The 10404-nt window shown below is 41.5% G+C and overlaps 1 protein-coding gene across 1 annotated transcript; it reads right to left on the bottom strand.

Moving 5' to 3' along the window:
• Positions 1–1318: 1318 nt before the first annotated feature.
• On the bottom strand, positions 1319–9716 carry PSMA1 (proteasome 20S subunit alpha 1). The gene is made up of 10 exons (XM_084207307.1): positions 9633–9716; positions 8629–8673; positions 6413–6514; positions 5803–5906; positions 4941–5029; positions 4654–4724; positions 3664–3793; positions 2955–3034; positions 2160–2264; positions 1319–1664 (listed from the first exon to the last, which is right to left on the bottom strand). The coding sequence occupies exons 1-10, from the start codon at positions 9633–9635 to the stop codon at positions 1608–1610; spliced, it is 786 nt and encodes a 261-aa protein (XP_084063433.1). The 5' UTR covers positions 9636–9716; the 3' UTR covers positions 1319–1607.
• Between the last annotated feature and the right edge of the window lie 688 nt (positions 9717–10404).

The following is a 10404-nucleotide window of genomic DNA, read 5'->3' as shown; positions in this document are numbered from 1 at the left end:
AGGTAATTGGGGGGAATTAGTAAGGAGCTGGAAAATAGATTATGGGAAATTAATAAAGAAGAGGGTACATAAATAAATAAGGGAAAGCAAAGGGAGGGAAAATGGAAGACAGAAAAAAACAATGGGGGGAGAAACAAAGGGAGAGAAAAAACCAACGGGAGGTGGAAAAAAACAAGGAGGGGGAAGTAACAGAAAGGAAAAAACAACGGGAAAAGTAAAAGAAGGGGAAAACAAAAAAGTGAAAAATTAATTAAGGGGGAAAATGAAAACTAGAAGGGCAAAAATGAGTAAAGGGGGAAATAAATAAGGGAGGAAATAAATAGAAAAATAATAGGGAAAACCTAAATTTAAAATAAACTTAGGAAAAATAAAAGCAGCTTTTTCTAGTGCTTAAAAACAAAATACACAGCCCTGGCACTACTGTTTTGCTATTTTCATGACTGAACTATATTTATGGATCCAAGTCAGTATTTAAAGGCTGTTCAAAACAGCACAATGATTTATTAATTTTTGTTTAAAAATTTATCAATATTTATTAATTAATCTGCAACTTCCAGGCCTTTTTTTTTTTTTGCTAAGTACACTGAGCAGGCTATCAGGTCCTATGTGGGCCCACCCCAGAAAGTTGTTCCTTGTAATTTTCAATGCAATCATTGGGGAGAATAATTGTATTAGAATGATCCAACATAGAATGCTTAAAATACAGCATCCCACCCAGGAAGCACCAATTCACCGGGCTTTCCAGGCAGATGACCCTGAGGAAGTGCCTGTTAGTCCCAAATTTTGTGGCATTCAGCTTAAATCCAAAGAGCATCATGTGCAGACCAAGCTGAAGGGACAAACCCTGCAGAACCTGTTGGTTCAGCAGCAATGCAGAAACTCCATAGCTCAGCTCAGGAGACCTCTAATGGGAGCTTGTGGTGGTTTTTTGTTACTCCAACTCAGCCCTCAGTGGGCTAAAAGCCCTGTTCTGCCCCAAGGCTGGCTGATGGCTCTAAAGAAATACTGGCATTCTAAAAGAGCGGGGGTTGAGTAAATCCCCCCAGAAAACCTGACCACAACTGGCTGTCAGCTTCACGCTTCTTCAGCCTCACAACCACACATGCCTTTTCAGCTGGGACAAACTGACACAGGGAATTGCTGTTCCCTGGTTGCTTCATCACTATTTTATGGTTTCATAGGCATTTTAAGATCCTCTCAGTTCTACATGGTAAGCAAACACTAACAAATGGTCAAACACAGAATGGCACCTTGATATGACACTGCTATTTATGAATAGCTGTTTGTTCAGACTGAAAAAGAACCAAACACAGCAGAGTCCGAGAAAGTAATTTATTTCCACTTGTCCTTATGAGTTAAAGACAGTATCTTTTCTTTATAAAACAGTATCATGTACTCTTTAGAAAATGATTACACCTTTCTTGTCCAAGTTACACCCAGATATGTCCTCCTGTCTTTTAAGGATAGGTGGGTTGGTTGGTTCCTTTCTTTACGAGCAATCCTCAGAATGTAGCATCAGAAAACATATATAGGTGAGGATAAAGTTACCAGCAAATGGATAAATGTTCCTGGATAATTATACATTAACAGAGGAACTCATCCACCAACTAGTGCTCCATTGGCTCCTCTGCCTTCTCCACGGTTTCTTCAACAGGTGGAACCGGCTTAGAGAGAGGAAAAAGAAATATTTTAGGAAGGCAGAAGACAACACCTGACAAATCAGCTTTATCCCTACTGGAGGACTATGAGTAGTAAATGCAGCTTGTGTCAGCCAATAGCTCACAAATTCCTGTTATCCAAATTAAACACAGTTGGTATTTAGGAGACTACAGAGGTGTCTTGCTAACGGTGTGAGAAACATATGCAACCACTTCTGCTGTAAAAGACTGAAAACTCATACTTGATCAGATATGAGGAAAGAAGATGATATTGGAATAGCCTGGCATAAATTGATTTAATAAGCCAGCATAAATTGATTTAATAAGCATCTGAGTTACCAGTTATGATTATACAGTGTTCATATAGCAACTACATATTTTAAAAATCACCTTCCTAAAACTCTGCTAGAGTAGTAGACCTAAATTTATGTTAAGCATAGTAGATCAAATCTAATTATTGTCTTTCAACTAAGCCTATTTATTCACATATGAACCACTCACCTTTCTCTGTGGTCTCTCCTCAAGACCTTCTAGGAATGGTGCTACATCATCATCATCATAGATGGTAAACTCCATGTCTTTGCCCACAATTCCAATTGAAACATTCTGTCAAGCAAAGAGTTGGAAGCAGTGAGAAGCATTCTCCTGCAATTAACTTTGGCTTTACAGCTTTCACTTAAAAAAGCTATATTTCATAATCTAAGTAAAGCTATTCGAGGGTTTCAATTTCTTTCATTTTGTTTCCTGTTTAACAACACACAATTTCTTAAAATGGCCTATTTTAATTTCATTTTGATTTTCAGTATTTCAAGACTTTTAAAAAACATGGCGAGCTAAGAATAAAAAAACATGGAAAATGGTAGATAATTGGATATCCTTAAAATTTTCTTCTTCAAAAGGTCCTCAATTCATTGTCAAAAGTTTGTGCAGCTTTATGATGCTGGATGCTCTATGAACTGTTGGTGCATTACCTTCACTCACTGCCCAGATGAATTACTGACTGTGCTTACAATGCAAAGTAAGGATTCTACAGCTGCAGGTAATGCATCTTAAACACTGATCAAAGCTTAAGATAGAGTGAAGCCACCAGGGGAAACAATGTCTTACTTAGTGAAAGCATCATTTTTGTGAAGAAACTTAAATGTGAGATGAACACAGAAGAGTAGATAAACTGGTGACATGAAATGAAGATATTATCTACCAGTATTCAGCTTCAAAGCTTCAGGACCAGCCATACTTCACAAGAATTTTGTCACAGTTACTTGCAAGTAATGGCAAAGGAAACCTAGTCCTTACCTTGGTGGTCAGATCCTGTTCAGCAGGAAGAGTCTCTCTCAGGGCTCTCAATCCATGTTTAACTAGCTCATTTAGATTACCTTAAAATGGAATCAGAAAGACATTGCAAACTATATGGTATTACCTCTAGACACTCATTCCCCTTCTTCCTAAATCTAGTTGACAACTCCAAAATAAGCTTGGGTCAACTTGACTCCCAGACCTCCTCTCCTTTCTGAGTAGAGCTGGTTATAAAAGTTTTCCTTGAGAAACCAGCCTTCCCCTAGATTTGAGGTCAAGCGCATCCATTTTTGACCCCTGCCTTGATTCAAGTTTTTTTCCCCCAAGCAGGTATTCAATGGTTCCTCATCATCATCCCATACAAAAATAAATTCACCACTTTAAATGCAGCACCTAAATACTTGCCCTGACATACCAACCCTGCTCTGCTATAGAAACACTTCCCCTGGGTTAAAAAGGGCAGAGGCTTTTCATGTTTTTCACAGCTTTTTTGAGCACAGCTTTTCTTTCCATTACATGCAATAAACATCCACATGTAAATGTCAACCATATTCTCTGAAATTTTGTCTTCGTGCAGATTTACAGTAATGCCAAACTTGGCTCACAGAATTTATCTTCATCTCACTAAATGCAAAAGGATGCAGTGGCAGCAGGAGATAAACTGCAGAAGTGATGGACACCAGTGAGTAGAGAGAGTTCCATTACTCACAGTCAGTGAACTCAGTCATGTGCCTCTCCAGGTAAGTTCGTGCTGACTGTGAACGAGCACCAATGGACATTGCTTTGCAGTCAAAATAGTTTGCAGAGGGACAAGTCTGGAAGATGTGAGGACCCATATCCTACAAAGAGAGAAGAAAACCCCCACAGAATGTTAAACAAATATATAAATTCACACCTACTCTGCTGCTGGAGCCTGACATTTTAGAAAAGAGTTTTGCTTCATGGTACATCACACCTATATATGTGCACAGAAACATGTTTATATTGCTGATCACATCACTGTTCTTATGCAATTCCTTCAAAACTGTTGTTTAAAAAACCACAACAACAATTAAATCAACCCCAAAACCTCTTTTTTTCCACTTCACTCATCTGCAGCTTCTGAATGGACAGGATGGCTGGCAAAAAAAAGTGTTTCTTCCTCTGTTCTACAAATTGCACTGTGCTTAAGTATGCTCCCTACTTCATGGCTTGCATCAGACATTCTGTCTTATCTACAAAAAAGTAAAAACTTGCTGTAGACTAGACCACACCATCCAAAATTTCAGGCAATATCATAATTTCCTCCAACCATCATCATGTCAACAATCTTGAGGACAGAGATTCTCTGTGTGCTGCATTAAGCAAAATGTTGTTGCTAAAGAAGTGAGAGAGAGGCCAGTGGTGATTTCCACATCCATTTTCTTACTGGAAGTTTTTAAAATAATAGCTTGTAAGCATCCAAAATCAATTGCAAAATACTTATATAAACAAATCTCATCTTTGCACCTTAAAATACTCAGTAAGTGTAGGTAGGATTAGCTATTAATTAACACTTCTGAACTATGTTTTAGGGTAAGATACAGAAAAGTATCTCCTAATTCAGAGAATTTTGATGAGTCTGCCTCTTCCATCTTTCCCTCTCAACATCTATTTGTTGCATAAAGTTCCCTAAGCACATTTTCCTGCAGATCAGTAGCAGCCAGAGCAGCGTACTCACATCATAGCCTGCGATGAGCAGTCCTACTCCATAGGGCCTTCTGCCATAGCGCTGGGTTGGAATCTGGGTTTCTTAAGAAAGCTAAGGAAACAATCTCAAAATTATATGATAATCACCCAAGAGTTTTCCTAAACCAAGCAGAGATGGACCAAAACACATCCTTATAGGGTGTTCTCTGAAAGTATACACAAGCAGTGTAAACAAAGAAGAATTGTCCAAAAACCTTTTTCAACTTTTAAGCTGTGATAGATGAAAGTCATTTTAGGAAGTGCATAAAAAAAGGATACTGCTTCCAATTAGTGATACTAGGCGAGAAACTGGAAGAGGTCTATCAAACACAAATCTAGAATCCAAACACTCTTGACGCATGAAATTGCTAGGGAGCAAAAAATATAAAAAAATAATTAGAAATTCAAATCAGTGCATAGATCAAAGATACAATGAGGTTTTTCCTCAAGGCTTGTCTGTTAAGGTAAGCATTTTTGTTTCAGCTCTGCTCATTGAGAAAAAGGGTGAAAGGCTTTCCATGATTTCATTTCTACGTGACCTATCATTGTTATTAAGAAAGCTGACCGCAGGTTTGATAAAGCATAAACTGGGCATTTCAGCCATACAAACACAGAGAAAGTAGAGGTTCACGCAGGCAACAGATGGATCCTCTGGAGAAATGGCAAGGTTAAATGGTAACATTGCTTTGTGACACTGCGGCAATTAAAACTTATTTCAGAAATCCTTCCCACCCCTTCTGATCAAAGTTGCTAAAAGCAAGCCCCCCTGAAGCCCACACAAACAGCACTGTATGTCTTTAATAACTTTCTCAAATATGTGTTCACAGAAGCAGCTGCCAGAGGAAAAGAAATGATGGAGTTTCTCAGACTGCATAGAAACCCTATCACACTGAGGAAACCAGACAGGACTGTTTTACTTGTAACAAAACCAAAGAGCAAAATTTTAGGCCAAGCAAATGAGATTTCTGCCAACTAGTTAAAAACTTGCCATAATTTCATGCTGAGCTCTTTGGCATAATACAACATTAAGCAGCAACTCAAGACTAATCCTTAGCAAAGCAGAAAATGTCATTTGCAATAGTCTGAATGAACTTTCCCTCATTATTGCAGCAATGTGTAAGACAACAAGCAGGATACTCACCACAAGAGTCTTGCATCGGCAGTAAGTCCAGCAATGGAGATACCAATATGGTTGTCAACGTACAGGATTTTTTTCTGATGAGCTGCCAGCTCAGACTGTGCTCTCTATGCATAAAAGGAGAAAGCTATGTAGCAAACTGAACAGTCTGCCAAGCACTGTGGAGAAATCTGCTAACATTTATAGCAAGAACTGAATATGCTCATGAAACAAACAAACAAAAAAAAATTATAAACTTGCAACAGAAGACAAGAAAAAACTAATTCCACTTCAGTTCTCTCAGAACAAAAGAAAAAAAATTTACTTACTCAAGTTTTGGGAAAACACTTACTCAAGTTTTGGGAAAAGAAAGGAATAGATTTACTGCTTAATAACAAATGAAAAGAAAACAAAAAAAGAGGAACACATCTGTTTTGGGAAAAAATCTATTCATTTCCTCCATCAGTTTGTGACGATCTGTTTTGTATAGGTACTGGAATTATTTCAGTCCTCAAGCAAAGGGAATCTGCAATTGCATTTACATTTCATGTCTCAGTACAGACTACACAAAACTAATTTCCCAGACCAAAACTTTTCTATGAACAATACTGTCCCCACTGAGACCAGAAGTTACCTTGAGAGCCACCAGGACAGCGTGTGTTTTTGACTTCAGCCCCACAGTAGCTGAGCCTTGTTTCACCGCTTCCATGGCATATTCTATCTGATGAATTCGGCCCTGCAAAACCAAGTCAAAGGGAATCAATCACTCTCTAGTTAATCCTCTGAATCAGTTTCCAATGGGTTTGCATTCTCAGACCTCTGATTCCCCACCCCAGTGGGGATATTCACTGCACAACAGGTTAAATCAGCACGTGAGTCAAAGACAGACAGAACTTCCAGCTGAAGCTGGACACTTTACTTTTAATTGGCTGAAGAAATGAGTCTTATGCAATTGTTGTGTCTCACCAGACACTCCCCTATAACTTCTGAACAAGTTATTGGCCAACTGCAGCCAAGTCTGAAACAGGAGTAGAGGTCTCAAAGAAAATTAAGTCCTTACAAGCTCTGCAGAGGTGGCCAGGAGCTTTAATGTCCATGTAACTGAAGCACTGAGGGTTTTCCCAATTTCTGCACTCCAGCCCATCTCAGACAGCCAACATGGGCACTCCTATCCTGCAAGCATGGACACCATGGAGCTGCATCCCATCAGTTGGGAGGGAGTGGAACACAGTAGCTCTTATGATGAATGTGCAAGGGATGATCTACAGGACACCACCTTTCCATAGGTTGTTGGGGATTTTTGGCATAAGGTTTTTTATTTAAATCTACTAGAGACACCCTAATGTCAAATTTCATCCCCTGCTGTAACAGGAATATCAATCACATAGGATATTTCCTGCCCAAGAGCAGCACTGAATTGCAGTAACCTGTCCAACATGAATTTGTCAGCTGTCAGGAACAACATGCAAGACTGTAAAAATGTGAAACTACTTCAAGTTTTTACATCTCTTACTTCCTTTTCTTTATTATTTGAAAACATCTAACATATTTGAAAACATTTCCCAATAAAGTGTGATTTGATCCTGCATTAACAGTGCCAAAAACTATTTTGGCATCACATCACTGCCTCACCTGCAAGAACGGATGGAATAGCAATTGCAGCACAGTAGCAATTTTAAATGTCCTTTTTTCAGAAAAAACCCCAACACTATTAGTATTTTCAAGGCAATTAAAGAAAAACATAGAAATTTGTGCTGTTGATATTTAGCATACCTGCTAAAAGTCTCAAGAGAATGTTATAGCTTTAAAAGTAATTTTTAAAGTAACAGATAGACAAAAAAAATTGAAATTTATCATACAGAACCTGCCAGAGAAACACAATCATTCAGAAGGATTAAACCAGCTCAAAGGCACCTACACCTATCATGGTACTGACTGAAAAAAAGGGAAATACTCAAGGTTGTCTTCATGGAGAATGGAAAGGATAGAACACTCTCTGTTGTACTGCATCTCACATGCAATAATACTACATGATGAAGAATTTCAGTAACCAATACAATTTTCTACTTGCATTTTAAATAAATCTGTAGTTTTGCTGAATATATAAATGAGTCTTCTTCCAAGGTTCTGGTTCTCTATAAGTATCCTGTCTTAAAATATCCATAGTGAGAGAAGAGGCAATATTAAATACCTCAGCTGACAGTGGCTTTTAAAATTCCAGAATATTTACTTTCAACACAAGCTGTGAAAGTTTCAGAACACACAGTGTGTTTTCAGTAACAATACACAGTGTGAAACTGATTCAGAGGTAGTAAAATTTCAAATTCAAATGCAAATCTCACTTGAACCTCCCAATTATAAACGAAATAGTTTCTTTCCCATATTATCTAGTGGACAGAAGAAATACCCAGCAGTAACTTAGGGGAGACTGAAACTGTTTCATGCTTTCTGTATCTTACTTACCAACTTATTGTAGCTCTGTGAATGGATCATAGAGTCGTGGAACGGTTTGGGTTGGAAAGGACCTTTACAAGATCATCCTGTCCAACCACTCAAAGATGACAGCATCTCTTTTGTACCTCACAGGTACACTTAGAAAGCAACTGCCTAAAGCACCTGGAGGGGACAAAGCCCAGGTAAGCAGCACTCAGGTTCATATACCAGCAGACAGGGATGTGCTGAGTGAAGGCTTTCTGGACACCTACAGCCTACAAAGGGAGAGGGGAGCAGCCTGCAGGAAGATTCAGGCAACTGAGCACAACCTTTGTGACTGTAATACCACTGCTGTGAGGTGGAGAAAACCCAAAAAGCAAGTTAAAACCCCAGTGAGCAAGTGCATAAAGGTTTTACCTGCGGGCTCCAAACTGTGACATCATTGTCATACTGGTTGCGAAACTGGAATGAACAAAATAAAACTCATTAGTATCCCTAATAAGCTAACAGAATGCTCCTGGAGGAAACCCTGCTTGTTTCCACAGAATCCAATCACCACGGAATCAATAGGGTTGGAAAGATTCCTGATATATCAAGTCTAATCTGTGCCTGAACACCACCCTGTTAACCAGACCATGGCACTGAGTGCCACATCCAGCCTCCCTGAACACCTCCAGGGATGGTGACTCCACCACCTCCCTGGGCAACCCATTCCAATGACCACCTTTTCTGTGAACAAGTTCTTAATTTGTTAAATTCCCTTTGGCAAACTCTTAGGTGGAAGGGACCTCTGGAAGGGACCTCGGGAAGGCAGGGTGGCAGGAGCAGTGGCACAGGAACACATTCAGGTGGGTTTAAATGTTGCTAGCGAGGGAGACTCCATGGCCTCCCTGGGCAGCCCTTCCAGTGCTCTGGCACCCTCAGTGTAAAGAAGTTTTTCCTTATGTTGAGGTGGAACTTCTTTTGTTTCAGTTTATGGCCATTGCTCCTCATCCTGTCCCTGGGCACCACTGAAAAGTGTCTGGCACCATACTCTTAGCCCACTTTTGAGATATTTGTACGCATTAATGAATTCCCTCTCAGCCTTCTCTCCCTGACTGAACAGGCCCAGCTCCCGCAGTCTCCTCACAACAGAGATGCTCTAGACCTCTGCAGAGATATTTACGTGGATCCTCACAGGGCCTCGGAACTCTCTGTCCCAGCCCCGAAGCAGGGCCCGCTCCCCGCTCCCGTTCGTTTTCACGCCGGCAGCGAGGCCCAGTCCCGCCCGCGGCCCCGCATGGCCCGGGAACTGCTTACTCACGGGCCCGCTCCCCGCCGCCCGCTCTCCCGGCTGCTCCGCGCCGGCGGGGCAGGCCGGGTAGGCGGCGGGGGTGCCGTGTCCCGGGCCGTGTGCCCCGTCCCGCCCCGGCGCCCCTCACCATGGTCCTGCTTCCCGGCGGCGGCGGCGGCTCCGGGCGGCGCGGGACAGCGAGCGCTCCGGGATGGGAGCGGGCAGGCAGCGCCAGTCGCGCCCCGAGTCATCGATGGGCCGCGCCTGCGCTCTGCCTCTGAGGGCGAGGCGGCTCCTGAAACGCCGGTTTAAATTACCTAAGTTGTTTTGTTATCTTTAGGCTGTGTTATGAATAAAGAAGTTTATTTGGTTCGGAAACGACTTCCTTTCCTCACGGTTTTAGCGTGGGAACAGGATGTATAAAGGTTTTATTAGCAGCCCTGGGGTGTCCCGGCGCTCGCAGTGACCGCTGCCGCAGGCTCTCCCCGGACGGCGCTCCCCGGTAACTCCCCAGGGCAGTGAGGGACTCGCTCCACACAGCTCCGTCCGCTCCGCCCGCGCAGCACAGCCGCACGCTGACATTTCCTCTCGTTTTGGCAAAACCGCCTTCGTTTTGATAGAGGGCTAAGCCACGCCAAGGCTCCCTCCCCATTGTTCTGTGTTTGCACAGCGAGGAACGGCAGCGGCCAGGATTTTAGCGATAAAAAGGCAGGGTTGTAAAACTTCGTGGAGAATATTGGTAATAGCTGCGTAAATGGAGAACTTTTGGAAGCTGTATGAACTGTTGTAGGCTTATTAAATAACAACTGGAGCATTTTCCCGAGTAATCTTTTCCCCTTTGTTAGATGGACAGCACAAGATATAACCAAACCCGAACTCACCAGATGTCCAGCTATTAAAAATTGATTCCGAAGGGAAGG

This window comes from Fringilla coelebs (assembly GCF_963513975.1).
Source record: "Fringilla coelebs genome assembly, chromosome: 6".
Classification (NCBI taxonomy): Eukaryota; Metazoa; Chordata; class Aves; order Passeriformes; family Fringillidae; genus Fringilla; species Fringilla coelebs.
The sequence above is the reverse complement of the archived record's forward strand: the minus strand, read 5'-3'. Positions and strand labels throughout refer to the sequence as shown.

What these genes read in the sequence shown, in the direction of transcription:
- PSMA1 (XM_084207307.1), bottom strand. An exon ending in AGTATCACTAATTGGAAGCA is followed by an intron (nt 4,725 to 4,940) that starts GTATCCTTTTTT and finishes AGCTTTCTTAAG; the next exon opens with AAACCCAGATTCCAACCCAG. An exon ending in CATGACTGAGTTCACTGACT is followed by an intron (nt 3,035 to 3,663) that starts GTGAGTAATGGA and finishes TTCCATTTTAAG; the next exon opens with GTAATCTAAATGAGCTAGTT.